Below are 21,684 nucleotides of genomic sequence, written 5' to 3'. Positions count from 1 at the left end.
TACACTTGAATAGGTATTTGTGTTTATACAGTAATTATTAAATCAAGGTTGTATGTTTATGACTACAGTAAGTAGGCTACATGTGTTTATGGTGAGGCCAAGCTTTTCTTTCACAGAGAAAGATGAGTTATTCTTCCCAAGATGCTGAGTGAGCTGGTGTTGACCTGTAACCTGGAGGACAGGTGGAGTATGGAGTAAAGGGGGAGGGAGGGGGGGATGGATGGAAGGGAAGGAGAGGGGGGACTCAGCCTACCCCGCTGCTATGCTCAGCTTGCCCCATACACTAGGTAAGTTGAGCCACAAGACCACTTTTTGGACATGCTGTCAAAACAGTTGTGTTTAAACTCATTCTGTTTGTCAGGATGCACAACATCCTGAAATATATGCAGATATGTTAGTTAGCAACAAAACTGTAATTGTCTTGATGTAGGCTAGTGATCGTGAATATGAAAAGTGGCTCAACTTACCCCGGCCATGTGTCCTCACTAAAGAAGTGAGGAGTCCACCTCTGACAGCTGAGCAGATCATGGCTACTGTTGATACTGATGACCTGCTGCCTTTATAGTGAAAAAAGTGCCTTTCTCAAGCAACATTAGAAACATATGCTATTTGATCTCTGGCTGAGTTTAAGCTGGAAAGCTTTTTTAAATGTAGCCTACGTGCAGTTCTTTCACACATCATTTTAACCCAGGGCTATCCATGTTGGTGTGTTAGTTCTGAAGTCATGGATGGCAGAGAATCCTCTACACCTCAGTCAGGACCAAACAGGTCCTGCTTAATGGTTGTGAAGTTCAGAGAGAGAAACTGAAAGACCTGCACTAAACCCAGTTAAAGACCCCATATCAGAAAGCTGCTTTCCCTCTGAAAGACACACATTGTCACCATGAGGCCTTTACTACAGGACTGACCGTGACCTTCTGCTTTCTGGTTTCCATAAGAAGAACATGTGCAGCAGCTGCTGCAGGACCCAGCTGTAGGCTATGTGTGACTTAGGCCAAAGAGACAGACACCAGTCTAAAATCTTCTACTGAAGATCCACCCACAGTGAGCTGTGTGGGTGTTCAGTGGTCCTGAAAGACCAGTAAGCACACAGACACTGACTGCTGTGTCCGTTTATTCCAATTAATTCTTATTTTGTGGATTGTTTTTCCTTTTACCTTTAAATTCTTATCCTATAATATGTAATTACTTGAATACATTTCATTATTTAATTTATTTATTGTTTTCTTTTTTCCGTTTCTTAGTGAGTAGGCCTACATGGTGGACCAACACCAAAGTTGCATGTCCATGATCCTTGGAGCAACTCTGGCCCATATCCATCTGGACAATCATGTGGGCCAGATTTGGGCCATGGAAGCAGGTCTATGCTGAGCCAGAAGAAAACAAGCATGTGGCTCATGTATGGAATTAATTATTTTATTTTTTTCTATATGGGAGATGTTTATTCATATAGGCCTATGTTTCATTCAGAATCCCTTTAGAATTAATGTTAGGAAGAACAGAATAGAAGAGCAGAATATCAAGGTCTTTACATTCACTGGATTAGACAGTTTATCTCGTAATAAGATGTCTAAAAATTTATTTTATCCAGTGATGCTCTTCCGTACTCTCCATCCATGGCCCCTCTCTGTTTAAACTACAACCAACATGGCGGACACTTGCCCCAGCGCACAGGTTTACACATCGCTCCACCTCTGAACACGGAGTTTCGTTTCCGCGGAGTTCCCCGCCTATTGATTACAGCCCGGCTACCAGGAAACGTTGAGATCATAAATGAAAGCGACCGTCGGCTGAACTAACCGGAGAGGACAACATGTCTGCCGCCGTACACACATTCATCCTGACGTTCGCAACGTTGTGTGGAGCAACAGGTAACATCTGTTCACAGACACACACACACACAGATAACATACACACACTCTCTCTCTCTTCCTCTATTTGTGTGTGTAGCCTACTTTAGTGTGTGTAGGTGCGGACTAACTGGACCAAGTCGCTGGGAGCTATTAATGTCAGTGACGCCGGGTACAGTCAGCTGTCAGTCAGACTCAGTAAAGTTTAGTCATAGTGAATTAACCGTCAACTCTGCCCCCGTGTTGTTGTGGCTTTGTTAGTGTGACACACTGAGACATGAGTTGTGTTGTCACAGCTGCTTGTTTACTGTGTTTGGCTCCAGCTCATAACACAAGCAGTGCTGCACGTTACCTTTAAAAATATAGTTATAGACCTTTTCAGAGAGTATAAACAAATACAGGTGTTACCAAGGATACTAATTAAGGCTCCATTCCATTTAGTGTAGCAGAGCGTTTTCTAATGAGCCACACCTGTCTTTGTTTATACTCTCTGAAAGGGTCTATAGTGACTATACTTTCCTCAACAAGTAACTGAGTTACTATCTTGTAAAAGTAACTAATTACCAGGTAAGGTAGCCTAACCATTCCTCATCTTTTTTATAAAATGCTCAAATATGTCAAATTACGACCTGCCCCTCTAACCCCCTACCACTGTGGTTCCCAACCTTTTTTGGCTTTTTGACATCACAAATTTCTGGCGACCCCAAAGTCAAGTGATTGTGGTCGTTAATCAAGATGCCAGTTCAGATATTTTTATATGCTGCATTTAATTTGAAATCAATTTATATTTGAGAAAGTGAAAGTATAGAATACAGTTGTTTAAGATTGTGTGTGGTGTTTTTAATCATAATTTTAAAACAATAAAAAAAATATTTTAATCAGTAGCCTAATTTAAAAAAAAAAGATTAGACATTTCAGGCGACCCCACTGCCCTACCATAACTCCAGGGGCGGGTCCAGAGTATTTTCTGGTGGGGGGCACAGGGGGTAACAACAGTGAATTCGGGGGGGGGGGGGGGGGGGGGGGGCAAAAGTAACAAAAATGAAGGCTGCCACAGTATAGTCACATGTAGGAAGATGTGTGATTCTTCCAGAATGAATGTGTGTGTATGGTTTGCTTCTTTCATTCCAATAAAAGAAAAGAAAAGTCCGCACACCAAAAGGATCTCCCTTCAGAGGATTTAATAGCGTGACGTTTCGAGCAAAACACAGCAGTTTGAAAAAGAGCATTGTTTTGCTCGAAACGTCACGCTATTAAATCCTCTGAAGGGAGCTCCTTTTGGTGTGCGGACTTTTTCTTTTATTGCATTGATTCCTCTTTGATCCAGCACCCATCCCAATTGGGCCTACTCGATGTGCGTGTCTCTCTCTCTCAATTTTGCTTCTTTCTTTCCACATAACCACCAGCATGTAGGTTGTATGTTGAGTATGTTGTAATCGCTTTTGTTGCACTATTAATATGATAATAACATTAACATATAGCCTACTGCTACAGGATATATTGTATGTTGTGTGATGCTGTATGGGAGTGTATCATATCATGTACCACGTTGTCTGTATTTTAAGTTTTATCCATCCACTTCAAGGTTGGATGTGTTGCTTGTTTTGAAGATTTACTGCTCAGCACAGGTGAAGAGTAGTTAGTGATATGACTGGAGCCTCTCTGTCAACTGTCAACTCCCCACAACTAGCCTAACCCACTGGGCCCAGTCGGCTCATACAGCTGCTGCTTCACTGCTGCTTTTGGTTGTTAAAATGCAGAAAACTCACACATCACATCTCACATCTGTCCTCATTCACTGGAGCCCCTCACCTGGATCTGCTGCTGCTTCATGGTTGGCTTGTGGGAAAATTGCAGAACACCAGACCTCATCTCAATGTAGATTGAGATTCGGTCTGGGAACCACCCATTCATTTTTTCGTATTTGAGGCGTGGTTTACGAAAACCCAGAGCTGTTTATTGGTCGCTACGAATGTCTAGCAAATGGGTATTAGCCAATCGTATCGTAAAAACACACAATGTTGCTCTTTTTTCAAAATAAACTTGCAGTCTAAACTACATAAAACACTTTGTAACGCTGCACTGAAAGGTAAAAGCATCTGCCGCCATGTTGGATCGACAAGCTATCAACAAAGTAGCCTCGGTGTGTCATTGACTTGCTGCCCCCTCCCCCGTTCTGTGATTGGCTCCCTCGTTGAGGGGAAAATTGGGTCCATGGTTTCCAGGCTGACTTGCAGAGTGAATGAATTCAAGTAGGGTTGCAAAGGGGTGGAAAATTTCCAGTAAATTTGGAAACTTTCCATGGGAATTATGGGAATTATGGAAATGTATGGGAATTTATGGGAATTAACTGGAAATTGGGGGTAATTAATTTAGACAAACACAAATGTAAATATTTTGTTTTGTCATACGCAGACATCCATGCAAAATAATATAATTAAAAAACATGACATTTCAACAGATTTATTTGTGAGTAGAACTTTATGAAGTTTTAATTCTTGTATGAACAATCAATTATTTTACTGAACCACAAAAACATGAATGTTGAGTAAAATTATGTATAATGTGAGTGTATAAATAAAGTGTGCACCTGTGATTAAACTGACCACGTCACATGGTGTGTGTTTGTGGACTGTACAGTGGTGTCGGGGATCCTCAGCAGACCCACAAATGTCCGTCTGACCTCCTACAACATGAACCTGGTGCTGAGGTGGAGTCCACCTGCAGGACCAGCCAGGGACATGGTCTACACAGCTGAGTACAAGTGAGTCCACCACCACATGGTCTAATCTACACTCACCTAATGAACCCAGCCATGAACACCTGTCTGTGCCATCACTCATTATTTTCATCATTGATTCTTCAAACAATGGTTTTTGTTTATTAAATGTTGTATATTATTCCAATATATATATTTTTTTTATTGTTGCTGTTGTTTTTGTTTTTTTTTCTTTTTTTTCTTTCTTTCTTAAATATTTAAAAATTTTGATTTTCTGATTTATTAAAAAAAAAAAAAACATCTAATCTGAAATGTATCACGTCATCCCCTCTACTTGGTCATGATCAACATGTTTATAGAGGGGAAATAGGAAGTGTGTGCTGTGGTGTACACACTGTAGAGCAGTGGACCAAGGAGAAATACACAAATATTTGTTCTGAGACTGAAGATCGTTACTTTATTTTAGTTAATGTACGTTCAAATTACTGCCAGTGGCATGAAATTTTTCTAAAAATTTCATGAAATTTCTGGAAAGAAAGATGTGGTTAAATTTTGAGGAAAAGTTGGGGACACTCTTGAACCCTCTCAAGGACCCCTGGGGGTCCCCGGACCCCACTTTGAGAACCACTGCTGTGCTGTAGTGATCTGATGAAAGAAGCGTTGAATGACTGAATGTAGAAAATGAAGATGAACTGCAGTTACTGGAGTAACCACTGGATGGCAGCACGGAGCGCTGTGACTTGAGTTTGCTGCCAGTTCACAGCTGGAGTGACTTACTGTGACATTTTAAATGGATGATTAAAACATGATGAGTTATATCAAACAAAGAGCAGCAAAGGCTTCAGTAACAACAGCACTGAATGGCCATAGTCGTGCTGAAGTGTACATCAGCTGCTAAGTGAATGAAATGATTCATTAGTAAAGATGGAGAGACAGAGAGAGACCTTCAGTCACGCGGGTTGGACCCTACTGTCCACTGCATGTTTGACCCTGCGCCGTGCATTGACCTTATCCAGACAGTTGTTTCTAGAAACTAAAGTCCACGCTCCTCCACTGTTAAAAATTGCTGTGATTCTGATCGTAGTCTCTTAACCCTGCAGGCTGTAGGAACTGAACTAACAGAGCATGGTGTTTGTCTGCAGCACTACAGTCATCCCCTTCACAGTGGCCTGTGTCAACCTCTCCACCTTTGAATGTGACTTGACCGGCCTCAACACCTCCATCCATTCACCCATCGTGGAGTTTGGAAAGTACACGGGCAGAGTGCGGGCGCAGCTGGAGTCAGAGAGCTCGGCCTGGGTGGAGACTGACCCCATCACCCTGGACACAGACAGTGAGTACAGACCGTCTCAGTATAGATGGTGTTGTACAGCACTGTGCAAAATGTTTAGGGACTTCAGATGTTCAGATTCTTATCCATTATACAGTACCATCCCAAAGGCCACTCACATTTACTCTGCAGCAAGACAATGACCCAAACATGTGTCAAAAATAAGTATTTGAATTGACAAGAAGAAGACTGAGTCCTGCAAAAGACAAGAGTCTGTACCTATCAACAGTTTACAACATGGAATATGGAATAAGATGGAAATGGAATTGGTCAGTTAACAAGGTGGCAGGCTGGGCCATATACAGGAACAGCAGGGAGAGCAGGCCAGATTAATAAGAGTAGTTTAGGCAAGGCAATTTTATTTCAGTTTGTTTAGTGCCTGAAACTTTTGCACAGTACTGTACATAACACTGATAGCCATCTGATGGGAGGTTTAGTGTGTTGCAGTCAGCTGGATTTTGATTCCATTATGGATTGGATAATTAATTGGCCTAACAAACAACCAACTTTACTTATAGCATATGGAAAATATTTTTCTTTTCCCAACCACAGAAACAAGTTAACCAGATAATGAAATATTGAAATAATAATAAAATAATAAAAGAGTTGAGTCATTAAAATAATACTTCAGTTAAAAAAAAAGCAACTAAACAATGTCAGAATGAATTATATTCAGATACTTGAGTTTATAACTTTAGTGACTTTTGACATTTTTGTACATTTGTTTAAAAATGTTTTTTAGTGAGGCGTGGTTTAGCTGAGTGGAGTGAGCGCTCCATGTGCAGAGGCTATTCACCTTATTTTCAAACACGGAAGTCAATTTTGACGAACTTCCGTGTTTTTGTCCGGCACTTCCCGTCAGCCGCTTTCCCTTACCGGAGGAGGAGGCGAAGGAGGCTCAACATAGCCAGGCTTTGTGTTCATGATGCAGCTCAACAAAACCTGAAGCCCCGGTCCGAGTTAACACGAAGCCGGTTATCAATTTGGTTTGTTAATTGTTATGCTCTGAAGCAACATGTTGCTGCAAATATGACAAGAGAGGAGGCTGCTTTTAATTCCTGACAGCTGAACATTGCGCTACTTTTAAATATGAAGCTTTATCCATTTAAACTAAATAAACTACTAGAGCAACAACAACTGTCATTTTTAAATTGTGTTTTATTGTTTTCGTATACTGATCGCACTAATGGCATGCGAGTGTGTGTTTTATTGAAAGCGAGGCTGGTGTGCGTTTGAAAATAGGTTACAGTGGTTTTTTAAGTGCTGTAGCTACAAACAAATCTCATATTGTCTCTGTACTAAGACAACAAAGACCTTTTTAAATGTGAAAACAGCGTTGACTTATTCAAGATTTGTGTTTGGGCAACACAGCCATATAACAGGTGAAACATCAAAATTAATTTATTCATGGTCACATTAAGTGAAATTATTAACTTTACCGATTATCCATGATTATCTGTCCTGCTGCGAGCGCACAACTTCTTTCAGCGGTAGACACGAGTTAGCTAATAGCTACACAGTCAAGAGTGCTGGACAGGAAGTGTCGCACAAAAAACCGGAAGCTGGCTGCGTTCTGTCTTGCCTCCATGATTCTGTGAAAAATAAGGTGCAGCTGCCTCAGTTCCATTCGCTTCATGTCATTATCTCCCTCTCTGTCTCTCTACTGCTGTCCTATGAATTAAAGGCCAAAAAGGCCAAAAAAATATACTTGTTTAGTGTTTTACCAATGGGAGGGGACTTGTGAAGTGGTATTAATGTACAGACTACAGTGTTTTGTTATGATGATGGTATTTGTAGCGACCACAAACAAAATGCACTGAGATTTTAAACTAAACTTGAATTTTTTATTAACAAAATATATGATTAACTATAACAAAGTGCACAAACTTATACTCACAGAAAAATAGAAGTCAACAAAAAATACATTGACCCAGCTCAGCTCACCCTCTCTCTATCTCTGACAATAAGAAATTAACATCTGACTATATGAACTAATATCACCATCCATATCCATGTGACATGCTACCCCTCCCCACTCATTATGATCACATAATAAATGATATCATAGCCAAAACACCAACAAATTACAACATTACCTTATTAAGTAGAACAATGCCTAATTCATTCATGGCTCCTGCAATATTGTTAACAAGAAATTCAATATACTTGTAAATGGATTTAAAGACAATGAATCTGTGTTTATGGATTTGGGCTCCAGTCGTTTAGATGAGGGTTGTTTCCTGTTAAAGTGATGTATGGTTTAGATTTCAGACCTGCTTTCAGAGACTCAGGTGGAGCTTCTTTACATCACTTTAACTACTTGACTTCATTTTCCTTCATTCAAATCATGTTTACCACAGCACTGACTGAGCCATAGGATTTGCATCATTATACTGTTTAGACTGCTGCTGTGGTTTTCTGGCCCAGCTGGACCTGCAACAGTCAGATCAAACAGTGTGGTTGTTTTGTTTCATTTAGTTGGTTTTGTTTTCCAGACACATTGGAATTGAAGGGTCAGTGTTGTCTCTTGTGCTGCTGTATTTCCTGCTCTTCTCTGTCTTCCTCAGCTGTCATCGGTTCACCCACCGCCTCTCTCTTCTCCAACGGGGCGACGCTGGAGGTCAGCATCGAGGACCCTGTGTTCGTGGTGTCAAAGCTCAGGACGGTCTACCAATCTGCCACGTACAATATCAGCTACTGGAAGGAGAACCAGAAGGAGACGGTGAATGCACTGCATTATAGTTACTCAGATTTCCTCTGAAATGACTGATCTCAGTCGTGTGTTACTGTATGTCCTATATACAAACAGTGCTGCTTGGGATTTTGTGAACCCCTTGAATAGTTTAGATTTTTCTGTTGCTTTTTACCTTGGTTTTCTTATTTTATCATCACCAGTTTTTATATATGGAATATCAGGTCTATGTTTATCAGTGTGCACACGTGGTCTCCAGAGAGCTGCAGACCTCTCTGGCAGCGTCTGGGATAAATGTTCATGTGTCAACAACCAAGAGAAAAATGAAGAGACATGACATTCACGGGAGGGTTGGTAGAAGGAAGAACAAAGCTGTCCGTTTAAACTTCACCAGAGACCTTCTGGACTATGTCCATTCTCTGGACAGAGTCCAAAACAGAATTATTTGGCCACAATCACAGGCACCGTGTTTGGAGGTTTCACAAACGTTAAAGGGATAGTAGCATTTTTTTTAAAGTGGGGTTGTATGTTCTACAAATAGACCCTAAGTACTTTAATTGCAGTAGAAGACTCTCTGCACTCCTCCCGTTTCTTTGGGTCTGTTCACAACACTGTATGTTGTAAATCTCTGGGCAGGGCTATGGGCTGGCGTTGCTAACGGGAGGAGTGCAGAGAGTCTTCTACTGCAATTAAAGTACTTAGGGGCTATTTGTAGATCATACAACCCCACTTTTAAAAAATGCTACTGTCCCTTTAATGCAGCAGTGTTGTTAGGGGCTCCATGGGCCACATTTACAGTACAGGTTCATATCCTTTTTACGTGTCTCATGTTTTAGCTTCCGTAAGCTCTGGATCCAAAGATGAAACACTTAATTGCTTACACATCTATGAAGAATGAGATGTGAATGAATTTTAGAAAGTATAGTCTTATTTCTATTTCTATTTCTCCTATTCCTATTCTTATGTATTCTTATTCTATATCTTTTTTTAATCTTAATCTTATTCCGTAACTACCTTTAGAATAATGCTAGCTCTTAGAGTGACTTTCACATTCAGTAGTTGTATACATGTTGTTCAGTTACTAGCTTAGCAGTTAGCGACAGCCTCTCTCACCTGGTGGCTTGTTCTTCAGGGTGTTGCCTGTTTCTGTAACTTCACTGTAGACCAGTGGCTCCCAACCTGTTCCAACTCAGGGCCAATTGAAAATCTCATTGTTCACGGCCCACCTCCGACCCCAACAATACAGAAGCCAAATAAGGCATTCTCAGAACGCTTTTTAATTAGAATGATACAGATAGAACATTGAGGACTGATCTGAGAGCAGGGAAACATGTAGAAAGTTCCACAGTCACTGAGAGGTTTCAGTAGAGCCCCACCATCAACACTCTGCAAGTTCTAGGAGCTGACACAGAAAGTAAAGTGTTAGAACCATCCCTGGTCTCCTCTGTTTTTAGTTTTATATAATTGCTAATATATATATATTTTTCACAAAAATCATACTACTTCAAAAATGATTTGATGGCCTACTTGCAATGAACAGGTTAGGAATCAGCGGTGTAGAAGATTGTGATGTTTATTACAACTTGAGTGACATAACCCATCAGGTGCTGTGGGCGGGACACTGCTCCAAATCACCGTGGTGACCACATTGCACTCGAAGTTGAACATTGTACTTATTTTATGGCTTTACAATCTAATGGCACTGGTAGCTGGAGGTGAAAATTACATCCCATAATCAGCCAGGAAGATAAAGGATTGACAGTAAAGTGTCTGTGTAGAAACAGAGGAAATAAAAAGATCAGTCCTGTATTCTCTGTCACCATGACAAGAGTTGTATCTGTTTCAGACTGTTAACTAAGGTTCAGGTACATCTGCTCTCCTGCTCACTCAGCCTCTCTATGGTTTCCTACAGGTCAAATACAAGAGTGGTATACAGCAAAACCGTAAGGTTCTTGACCAACTGGAGCCAAACACCAAATACTGTGTCCAAGTTCAAATTAACACCCACAGCAACCCCCACCCCAGCAAGCCCAGTGCAGTTGTGTGTGAGAGCACCTCCACAGGTAAGTGACCAGCTGGAGTCTGAATGAGTGGAATGATCAAAGTCATGATCTTGTATCCAGTCTGGTGTAGAGGCTGTGGTGACAGTGTTGGTGCTGGTCTCCTCTCACTTGGTCCTCGACATTTTCACACTGAAGTTCTCTGCTCTGATTCAGTTTCTCAACTAGTTTTTCTCTCCTGTGTTTCTCTTCTCAAACGAACAGAAACAACATTACACATCACAGGAGAACATTCACTTTGCTTATTGTTACTTTTGCTTTTTTCAACAACAAAAAATAAGTCAAAAATTAGATCATTTCTATCTCCCTCTGGTTGACATTAGGTCATCCATACATTCTTACACTGGCTGCCTGTTACCTTCCATATTGATTTTTAAATTCTCCTTATCACTTTAAAAGCACTAAACGGTCTTGGTCCAAATTATATCAAGGACTTATTAACCCCCTGTGAGCCTGGACACTCACTTAGGTCAGCGAGTGGAGCTCTACTAGTCACTCCAAGGTCTCAATTATTGACTAAATGTGACAGGGTCTTTGCTGTTCAAGCCCCCACAGTGTGAATAAGTCTTCCTATTGTCACCAAACAGGCAAATTCCAAATTCCTTTCCTTTACTTAGTGTCTTTTAAAACTCTTCTTGAAACATTCTTTTATCGAAAAGCCTTTGTAAATGTTTGATATGCAATGTGTTTCATTATCCAGTCATATATAGTAGCCCCAAGTCTCCTGCGTCTCCTGGGTTTCTCATTCTTTTGCAGGCTACTGCTTTGTTTCCCTTTGTCACCTCCCAATACACTGATATTGATTAAAATATTGCAAAAGAGTGTTTCATGTTTAACTTTGTCTTTTGGAGATCATTTCATCTTCCACTTGCTGAACTGTTCACATTAACAGACATTTTGCATGCCACTGCATGCATTTTGTAACTTTGTTAAGAAAATTGCTGTATAAATAAGTTTATTATTATATTGGTCAGATTGTCTGGCCAGAGCCAAGGGATGGTATCCATCAACACTGCTAAAGCAAGCCAAGCTTTCCAGAAGAAGCCTGGCTTAAAGGGATAGTTCAACATTTTGGCAAATTGGCCCATTGCCATAATCGCTATAGTCATAGCAGTAGGTTCATTACCTTTAATTGTAGGTGTAAGCTATTTTCAGTACGGCGGAGCGCAGCAGCTGGCTGCTCAGAGCTACGCTATGGAGGCTAATGGAATTTCTTGGTTTCCCTCATTAAACTCATCAAATTCAACATCCCAAAACTCCACAGCGCTTTTGTAGACAAGTTGTGACCTGCACAACCACCACGCTATGAGATAATGACGGAACGATACGAAACGGAGCAGTTTTCGAGGTAAATACAGGGTAAATACGGAGACTGCTTGCTGAAAAACTGTCCCTGAACGCAACGCGCATCAGCGGTTTTGTATGAATTTACCTCGAAAACGGCTCCGTTTCGTATCGTTCCGTCATTATCTCATAGTGTGGTGGTTGTGCAGCTCACAACTTGTCTACAAAAGCGCTGTGGAGTTTTGGGATTTTGTATTTGATGAGTTTGATAAGGGAAACCAAGAAATTCCCTTAGCCTCCATAGCGTAGCTCTGAGCAGCCTGCTGCTGCGCTCCGCTGTACTAAAAATAGCTTACACCTACAATTAAAGGTAACGAACCTACTGCTATGACTATAGCAATTATGGCAATGGGCCAATTTGCCAAAATGTTGAACTATCCCTTTAATCTTACACCATCTCCAGATGAAGCTTCAAGTTGTTCCATTTACAAAAAAATATTCTTTTGGAAGAATCAGATCTGAGTTGAAAAGATGAGAGAATGAAGGGTAGGGACGAGTCCATCGTCTGAGGCCATGAGGACATCATTTGTCATTTTAATCAGAGCTCTGTCTTGAAACAAATGAACCTATCCCTGTGTAGATAATGAAATAAATATGAGAGCAGAAAATATCTTCAAGATTCCACTTAGGCCTACCTAAGAAGCAGTTGCAAATTAAGGCTGCGTTCAGAAAGCTTTACAACATGTGATGCTTTCTGTAGAGTTTGGTTCAGGCAATTTAATACAATCAGTCTTGTCTAATGGAGGCTGTAATGGTTAGTTATTTATGATTATCTAAACAACATTCACCCTTTCACTTTTTTCTCAGACCTGATCCTCTTCCATACAACAGTAACTTGAGAAGGTAAACATAATGATAATTTCTGCTGTTGGTGTGTTTCCCTGCAGATGAAGCTCCATGGATGGAAGCTGTGATAACATTTGTCCTCATGGCGGTGGGAGTGGCTCTGGTGGTGGTCGGGGTTGTGTACCGGGAAAATATCTCCCAGACCTTTTGTCCCAAGGACGCCCTGCCTCAGCACCTCAAAGAGGTGTGTGTCCTCATATGTCCTCTGATCAGTCATAGCACATGTGTCCAAAACCTCGTAGTTGAGTCAGGCTATCTGTATGACTGAGGTGTTTACCCATCTGTGTGACTGAGGTCAAGACGGCCATTCATCTTTGAAAGAAAGAAGGCATCAGAGACTTCTGTTCCTAATAGATTAGCTGTTACAGTAGGAATGACACGTTCAGCCTCTGGTTGGCCTTGGAGTAACCAGTCCCATATTGTAGACCAGAATTCAGAGCCAGAGGACTGAGACTTCAGCTGACACCTGTCACACAGCTGAGGCAGAGGGAGAAGAGTTTGACATAGTAAAGATGATGGAACAGTTCCTCTTTGTAAACCTCCCTGGTCTTCACAGCCATTAGACACACAACCTTAGAAAGTAGATGCCTGGACTGTGCAGCATATTAAAGAGATAGTTCAGCTTTTTTTGAAGTGGGGTTGTATGAGCTACAAATGCCCATTAAAGTTATAGTTGGTAATCCTGTTCAGAAACACGTTTTGTTATACTGGGTGAAATGGTCCTTCTATCCTGAGAGTAGTCAATACATTATGTATTCAGAAAAAGAAAGCTGCGTGACTGACGAAACTCTGACCAATCCATGCTTTTCACTCAGAAAAGGAAAAACCAATCAGATGCCTTCATGTCTAGTTCTGCCTACGTCTCTCTCCCTCCTCCTTTATACTGAGACCTTTCTACTGCATCTAGTAGCCTATCATTAAAGCAGAAGTAAGCGATCCGGTGGTTTTGGCTAACTTCCTGTCAGCTGATGGAGTTAGCAGTCCCCGCCCTCGTCCCTACGTCACCACATTCACGTGCATCCCTTGGCTGCACACACAGAGAGGACCGCCCCTTTATGCCGTTCTCTCTCCTCATTGGATAAAGGTTGTAGGATACAAGGAAAGTTTTCTCCTCGGCTTACAGCAGAGCAGAGTGACTGACAGACCCGTGTTTCAGACCAAACACTCTATAGAAGTGATTGCTGTCGGAAGATATAACTATTTAAGACTTATATTAACACAAACATTCTACTTACTCCTGCTTTAATGGGCATTTGTAGCTAATAGAACCCCACTTCAAAAAAAGCAGAACTATCCCTTTAAAAGGGGATGTTTCTCTGGGCTCTAACCATGAGCCTGTAGACAACAACTGAAACCACAGATTAAATTCCAGGCTAGAGATGTCTACCAATCAGCACTGATTTGTGTTGATGTTGTCACTGACTGTGTGTTCAGAGTCCTGATGTGGTCCCTTTACCTGGGTAGCACTCTATCCAGGCGTTTCATTGGTTCTTCAAAGCCAAATCTGAATCAGTCTTCCTCTTTCCTGTCCCCAGTATCTGCTGGCGCCACCTGACTCCACCATCCACAAGGCCATGCAGAACTCCCACCCTCAAGAGGAGTCCTGCGACCAGATCAGGATCGTCACAGACCACAGGACTGTGGAGGAAGGAGGCCCTCCGGAGGGAGCAAGCACCGACGTATCAAGAGGGGAGATGGTCGCCGTGGACACCGAGAAACAGTGACAGATTAAGAAAAGAATCTGCAGTTGGTTATTATTGTTATTATTACTATGAAGAGACACGGTGGCATGGAGCTACAGGACTGAGAGCTCTTCAGTCCCCGTGTTGTTTGTGGTGTTACTATACACTGTGTGTAACTGAAGGAGCATGACACCACCCACACTAAAGGACATATGGGGCAGTTTGGCTCCAAGGTACTCACTCACCAAGCTCTGTTTATTATTGTGTGTTTCATGACTTCATGAACCTCCTTTCACCGAGAACGACACAGTTCTCATTGTTACAGAGTGATTACATGAAGGTTTTCTAAATGAAAATAAATACAGACCTCAGATCAGTGAATGACTTGAGAGTCAAACAAAACATCCAGTGTTTTTCAGTGGAGTTTAAATAAAGTCAGTGTTTGAATGTGGGATGAATTGTTTTGGTCTTTTCTGACATGAAGCAACACACCAACAGCCACAGTGACAGCAGCACGCTGCCTCCATAGCTCGGTCATGGTACAGGTTAGTCATTCTGTCTCTCACTATGTTAACTGTGCATTGACCTCTTTCATATTATACAGTAATCAATGTAACTGATGTCAACAAGGCAGTGATCAGCACATTGGTCATATTAAAATTTGGCGTGGTGCAGGGGTTAAAGCGAATCCCGCGTCTGGCCCCCTCTTCCCCCTCTCTCTGCCTCCCCCTTTCCTGTCTAGCTCTATGTGCTATCAAATAAAGGAAAAAAGCCACACAAAAAAAAAAAAAACTTAAAAAATGTCATCCACGCACATTTAGGGCTGAGGTTGAGGACAGTTATTTATATAAACGATGCATTTTATCTACAAGCTAAATACTCTACATAAACAACCACATCAATATATCCTGTATTATTCAGAAACATACAGCCTAATTAGTGTTGTGATCAAGACCACCTAATCCGAGACTGAGTCAAGACCAAGACCAAGACTTTGAGGGGGTCAAGACCAAGTGACACCATTTTCAAGACTGTTACTGTATTCTTTACCAGTATATCACATTGTTTCTCAGCTAAAAAGAAAAGTTAATTTTCTATAAAATCTATTGCATAATTGAAACATAGTTTGGATTGAACAGAAGAACACAGTCTCCACTTCAGACCGACACAAGACCCAGTAAAAAAAAATGTAGTCTTGAGACAAGACCAAGAAAATAGGTAAAATGATGGGGATAACTGAGGTTTAAAACGAACCAGCTGTCTGAACTTCACATATCACCTATCTGGGGTGCCTTGTAACTTGTATACAATTACAGGGTTGTTGTAGCCTATGTTGTTTTGTGGAAACAACATTAATGGCGAAACTATTATAAATATTGCAGATCCTTTGTAGCCTACCTACAACCATCAGGTTATTAAAATGCAATTACAAAAGTTGTTGCTTTCAGAACTGAGCGTAGCATTTCTTACATTCAAAAAGAATAGGATATAAACAGAACAATAATAGAAAGTAAAGCAATAGAAAAGAAATTAAAAAACAACAACATTTTCTCATAGGGGAACAATCAAAAGTAAAAGAATAAACTATACAGCAATAGGGCTTTCTTTGATTTCATAAGTTTTAATGAATCAAAGTAAAGGTGCAGTTCTTTTTTTTTAAATGTAGAAACGTGGGGTAGTTTTTGAGAATTTACATTTGTGTATAAAGTAGGCTATTTGGCAAGGCGTTTCGTTTCTTAGCAGGACCTGTGGCCGCTCCGTCCCACCTCCGAATGTATTATCCATAGACAATGGTATTATTATCCATGCTCCGAACCAGTGGGGGCGCTAATGGCGCTAATGAGCGGTGAAAAGGCTTTGTTTTCCCCCCACGAGCCTCCACTCTAACTGCGCATGCGCGGACTCAAGGTGAGTTTTGTTGAGACTTTCTGGCTGATGTGTGGCAGCTGTTGTGCTAACGTTAGCTGTGAGCCAGCTGGCCCTATTAACGTTGCATGTGAATTAGCTTGTAACGTTAGCCTTGAACAAGCCGCTGTTGTTCTAACTTGAGCCAAACACGAGCCGCTGCTGAGCTAACAGTAGCTGTGTGTGGGAGCTGCTGTTGTGCTACCGTTAGCTTCAGGTGGGTTGTTGTGCTACCGTTAGCTTCAGGTGGGTTGTTGTGCTACCGTTAGCTTCAGGTGGGTTGTTGTGCTACCGCTAGCTTCAGGTGGGTTGTTGTGCTACCGCTAGCTTCAGGTGAGCCGCTGCTGCTGCTGCGACTGACGACCTGTTCAGTGTTGGGCCGCTTCAGAGACATTTGGACTGGCCTGGGGTCAGTGACTGTGTAGTGAAAGGAACAGACAGGTCCTCTTACATAACGTGACCACCGTGTGTTGTCCTCTGTGTTCTCTGCTCTGTCTGTCTCTGTCATGTCCCCGCTGATGTCTCAGCAGACGTTGTGTAACGCTGACGTCTGTCTTGTCCTCTCCCACAGAACAACTGTAACAACTGGGTCCTGCAGACAGACACACACACACAGCAGGATGACCAGTGTAAGTCAGGTTGTGTGTTCAGCTCAGACGCCTCATTTCTCCTCCAGTTGACTTTACTGTAGCAGCTCTTCAACATTACAATGTACTGAGGATTGCAGCTCTGAAGAGTTGTCTGTAGCCAAGAATAAGAATACATACTGTATATATATTTCTGTTTATTTCTCTATTTTACTGTTTTTATTCTCTCTTTTTTTCCCCTGTCATTATGAATTTCACTATCAACTAAATCATGTTATAATATTGTTGAACCTTTTTGGGTTTGAACCAGTGGTGCAGTGATCACACTGTCATCTCACAGTGAAATAAATCTTATAGAAAATTAAATACCAGTAGCCTACATAGACAAACACAAAGACGTAAATGTATTACACATCCTCTGTAAAGACTATGTAGCTCTTTGATTTGATGTCTGTTTCTCGTCTGTCCGTCCTCCTCTGTCTCTCACCCTGAGCTTTCTCCTGGTTTTCCTCAGTGGATGTGAGGGTCTAAGGACAGAGGATGTTGTTATGATGCTTTGTAAAACCCTTTGAGATAAACTGTTTGTAAAAATGGGCTATACAAATAAACTTGTGTGTTGTGTTCAGGTGCTGTGCCACAGAGCCAGGCTGGTCACTTACCTCCCAGGACTTCATGTCCTGGTCCATCGAGTGGCTGGAGCCAGAGCCTTTTCCACTGCTGGATCCTCCGGCTCTGATGAGCCCCACAAAGCCTTCACACCCCCCGACATGGGTATGGCATACACATTCACTTCACTTTCTAACATGAAGTGGCAGAGGTGGGGTTAAACTATAAAATGCAGCTGTTAGTGGGGTCAGTGATTTCAAATTGATGCAAAAACTTTGTTTTTACTTCTAATCTGTAGATAAGGGTCTAGAGAACAATTCTGGTTCAAGTGTCAAGATACCAGATAGAAAAGAGGGGAAAAAAGCCCTATTTTCAAAATGCTCACAGGTGAAATTATGAATCTTTGTGTCTTAAAATGTCTTAATTTTCATACAGTTGCTGTGTGATATTCTTTTTTTATTCACATATTTGGTCAGTTAGGTTTGAGTAATCAACTGGAGTTGAAATACTAACTACGCTACACTTCAAATCAATTATGGCTATCAATTTCTGTACTTTTGATTTTTGGTTTTTTGGTTGTTGTTTTTTTTTTTTTAGAATTAATGCTTAACTTCTATCCCATTGAGCCTAAAATAGTGTTTTGGTGCCTATACCTATGTTTTTGTGAAAGAGTAATCAAAGTAACCAAATACCTGGATGTGTGTGAAAGCTGCTCCATGTACTTGTCTTGACGTTTAGAGCTGAGGACGGTTTGGCCTGATGAGAGCATGGGGCCTTTCGGGCCCCAGGACCAGCGCTTCCAGCTGCCTGGGAACGCCGGCTTTGAGTGTCACCTAGAGGGACTAGCAGAGCAGAAGAAGAGCCTAGTACACAAGGTGATACCTGATGTCCTGTCCAGCCCGTCCAGCAGTGAGAGACATGAGTTCATACTGGCCCAGTTCATTGGAGACTTCTATGTAAGTGTCATGATTTTAGACTGTGAATAGAAAGCCTGCATCAGATCACAGAGAACCGACTGATAGCACAGAACTGAAAAGTTGAGATGACTTTATATATCCCATAGGGTAATTCTGTTTCTACAGTTGACCATTGTACCACATTCATTTACACAAGCATACATACAAGTGAGGAGGAAAGTGCGAGACTGTGCAAATTAAGATCAGGTAAGATAAAAAGTACAATAAGTAGGACAATACAAACATAAATAGGGCAATATACATAAAAAAAACACATGGTCAACAACAGTACTTGTACTAACTACAGCTTCAAGCCAGCTCAGCATTCAACAATTTAATGGCAGAAGGCACAAAAGATGAACCAACAGTCAACAGCTCTTTTTCTTGTGTGTGTGTGTGTGTCTCAGGACAAAGACGACCCAGCGTCCTCCCAGAGTGTCAGTCAGGCTGAACAGTACTTTGACAGCTCCACGGTGGAGTGTGCCGTCCAGTCCTGTCCTGAGCTGCTACAGAGAGGTACATACACCTCACACTCCTCACCCAGGCTGTGTTGCTGGAAGATGATCTGAGTGACTGACCAGCATCACTAGAAATCTGTCTGTAGTATTGAATAAATACTACACCACAGTTTAATGCACAGAAGCAACAACCCCAGGCAGACTTCAGCAGCTCTGATTTAGATTCACGAGGCTCCAAAAGACCAGCTCCTCCTGGGATTAAATACTAAGGAGCATGCCATCACATGTGGACCAAAGTGTGACTGCAGAGACGCAGCCACTGTCTCTGTGTGTCCAGCAGAGACACAGCCACTGTCTCTGACTTGTGTTCTGTTGATTGTCCAATGCACAGATTTCCAGTCCATGTTTCCCGAGGCTCCGTCTTCAGGTATGATGGTCGTCACGGTGACACAGAGGACCAGGAGCGACATGACAGCGTGGAGCTCAGAGGTGGAGGAGGAGAGGGAGCAGATGCTGGGGAGGGTGAGCTGCAGTCTGTTAGATCCTGACACCTTTACATGACACTTGAAAAAACCTATTGCCTTAATCTGACTATAACTGGACAACTGAAGCTCTGAAGGCATGTTGTTCATGAGTTCTCCAACTCTGATTAAGACACCCAGATAATGCGATTGGAATTCAGTTTTCTCCGTCATGTATACGCCTTAGTTGGACTGAAGCTGGACAATGCATGTGCGCATGCTCCACAACAGTAGAGACAGCGCAAAGTGGAGCAGAGAAGCCGCCCGTCAGCGCCGATTCAATGCATTTCACACAGCGCGACCAGCAAGACTGTTTTATTTTAAAAAAAAATTTTAAAAAAAGAGAGAGAGAGAGATGAAAGTTGAGAGTTTTCTGTTCCAGACTCTTGACTCTTTGAACATAACCTGCTGGCTGGCAGGTTTACCTGAAGAAACTCTGAGTCTGATGGAGCTGTCTGACGGGACTGTCCTTTCCTTCTCAGTCCCATCATGTTGAAGCAGAAATAATTCACATAGTTTTACAACAGGGGCAAAATTTAAATTAATTTAGACGAGCTCTCGTTCCTTGAGCCGAACGGTTCCGCTTCTCCGGCTGCACATCGAATATCAGGGTACACAAATGAAAACATGAGTCTGTCTTGCGCCGGTCAAAGAATTTAACGGTGCGCGCGGAGGCTCATAAATGTAGTGTGAAAACGCTTCGCTTTTCCAAAACTCCTCGTTGTCCCTTTAATTAAAAAGCTCCGGAGTAATTGTGATCGTTAACTACATGACTTATGACTTGTTACAGTGAGAACGGAGGCTCTCTGTCTTCACCTGGCGTCTCACGGCTGAAAACCAACCTTACAACATCAGTGTAGTACCTGACTGCTGCCCAGGTGTTCCAGCTCTCATCTCTGCACCCCGCGACACAAACATGCTCCGTAACCCGTAATCTCTTGTTTATGACGGTTAAGACTACACAAACACACACGCCATAACATTGTATAATGTAACATTATCCGCCGCTCCATTTATTGATTTTTCGCCGGCTTCGTTGAAAACGGATGCACATGGGCGAGAGGAGGTAACCAGAACAGAGGAAAAGCGAGCAGACTTGCACAGTTCCCCTTTAAATTGCAATAAAACTATTTCATACAGCAATATGAGCACAAAACAGCACATGACCTCATTACCCATGGCTTTTTATTGGATTTAAAGGTCTGAGATGGAGATGCACTTGAACCAGCATTATTCACATTAATATTTTTATCGATCTTCAGATAATTCAATCGATGGAAACATGATTACTGTGGCACAGAGCACTGACTCTGTGGGGGCCTTAATGCAGGTTCCTCACATCCCCATGTAGAGAGGGAGACACTCCGTCCCTCCACATGGACAACACCAGGACAGTGTGTGTGTGTACACAGGAACAGTGTGACATTGATGAGAACTGTTCCTCTGCTGCAGTTTGTAGATGGAGCCAAAGAGATCTGCTTGGCCCTGCAGGGAGACGGCTTCTGGGCCGACTTCATCGACCCGTCCTCAGGCCTAGCGGTAAGGTTCTACCCTAACACAAACACACACAAGCACAACAAAACCAACAATGCAAGACTGACTGGTTTTCCTCTGCAGTTCTTCGGCTCCTACACTAACAACAGCCTGTTTGAGACGGACGACCGGTACCGCCACCTGGGCTTCCAGATCGAGGACCTGGGCTGCTGCAGAGTGATCCGACACACCGTGTGGGGGACACACGTCTTTGTTGGGACAATATTCACAGACGCGCCCCCCAGCAGCCTAGTCATGAAGAAGCTGCAAGGGAGATGAATCTGTTCACACACTGGCTCTGAGTTCGCGTTTTATTATCTGATAATGATTTATATTTATACATCCAGATCTCATTCTGAAACATGCTGTGATCACAATAAATAAACTCTAATGTGTCCTGTTGTCGCCTTTGATTCAAACTCCTGTCATCAACACAACTCACACTGAGATCGCACAGTGTTGACACTAATGTCAGCAGGAGGAGAGAGAAATTTAACCCTCCCCTCCGGGATCAAGGAAGGACAAAGGGATAGAAGGAAGGACAAAGGGAATGAAGGGAGGGAAAAAGAAAGGAAAGATAGATGGAGGGAGGGAA

At 42.1% G+C, this 21,684-nt stretch overlaps 3 protein-coding genes across 8 annotated transcripts in view; all 3 read left to right on the top strand.

The window, feature by feature from the left end:
* Positions 1 to 21,684, top strand: part of LOC311004503 (exosomal polycystin-1-interacting protein-like) — a 101,612-nt gene that overhangs the window by 58,145 nt on the left and 21,783 nt on the right. The gene's annotated exons all lie outside the window — the stretch shown is intronic.
* LOC311004496 (interleukin-10 receptor subunit beta-like) lies at positions 1,739 to 14,975 on the top strand. Its single transcript, XM_083996572.1, has 7 exons — positions 1,739 to 1,871; positions 4,491 to 4,614; positions 5,712 to 5,902; positions 8,467 to 8,621; positions 10,504 to 10,654; positions 12,883 to 13,025; positions 14,377 to 14,975. Exons 1-7 carry the CDS (start codon positions 1,814 to 1,816, stop codon positions 14,563 to 14,565), a joined length of 1,011 nt encoding a protein of 336 aa, XP_083852698.1. The 5' UTR covers positions 1,739 to 1,813; the 3' UTR covers positions 14,566 to 14,975.
* mmadhcb (metabolism of cobalamin associated Db) lies at positions 16,377 to 21,490 on the top strand. Of its 5 annotated transcripts, none has more exons than XM_083996575.1 (8): positions 16,377 to 16,431; positions 17,000 to 17,057; positions 17,642 to 17,786; positions 18,360 to 18,577; positions 18,985 to 19,093; positions 19,427 to 19,557; positions 21,009 to 21,095; positions 21,174 to 21,490. In XM_083996575.1, the coding sequence occupies exons 2-8, from the start codon at positions 17,049 to 17,051 to the stop codon at positions 21,366 to 21,368; spliced, it is 894 nt and encodes a 297-aa protein (XP_083852701.1). In that variant the 5' UTR covers positions 16,377 to 16,431; positions 17,000 to 17,048; the 3' UTR covers positions 21,369 to 21,490. The 5 variants fall into 5 exon arrangements, with proteins under 5 accessions (XP_083852701.1, XP_083852699.1, XP_083852700.1 ...); XM_083996574.1 differs by lacking the exon at positions 16,377 to 16,431 and adding an exon at positions 16,441 to 16,645; XM_083996576.1 differs by lacking the exon at positions 16,377 to 16,431 and adding an exon at positions 16,745 to 16,761.

Source organism: Trachurus trachurus (assembly GCF_905171665.1).
Source record: "Trachurus trachurus genome assembly, chromosome: 21".
NCBI classification, from domain to species: domain Eukaryota; kingdom Metazoa; phylum Chordata; class Actinopteri; order Carangiformes; family Carangidae; genus Trachurus; species Trachurus trachurus.
Note: the sequence above shows the minus strand (reverse complement) of the source record. Positions and strands in the feature narration are given on the sequence as shown.

What these genes read in the sequence shown, in the direction of transcription:
- LOC311004496 (XM_083996572.1), top strand. Translation starts at nt 1,814, where the DNA reads ATGTCTGCCGCCGTACACACATTCATCCTGACGTTCGCAACGTTGTGT. An exon ending in AACGTTGTGTGGAGCAACAG is followed by an intron (nt 1,872 to 4,490) that starts GTAACATCTGTT and finishes TGGACTGTACAG; the next exon opens with TGGTGTCGGGGATCCTCAGC. An exon ending in TGCCTCAGCACCTCAAAGAG is followed by an intron (nt 13,026 to 14,376) that starts GTGTGTGTCCTC and finishes TCCTGTCCCCAG; the next exon opens with TATCTGCTGGCGCCACCTGA.
- mmadhcb (XM_083996573.1), top strand. An exon ending in CTTCACACCCCCCGACATGG is followed by an intron (nt 17,787 to 18,359) that starts GTATGGCATACA and finishes CTTGACGTTTAG; the next exon opens with AGCTGAGGACGGTTTGGCCT. An exon ending in AGTTCATTGGAGACTTCTAT is followed by an intron (nt 18,578 to 18,984) that starts GTAAGTGTCATG and finishes TGTGTGTCTCAG; the next exon opens with GACAAAGACGACCCAGCGTC.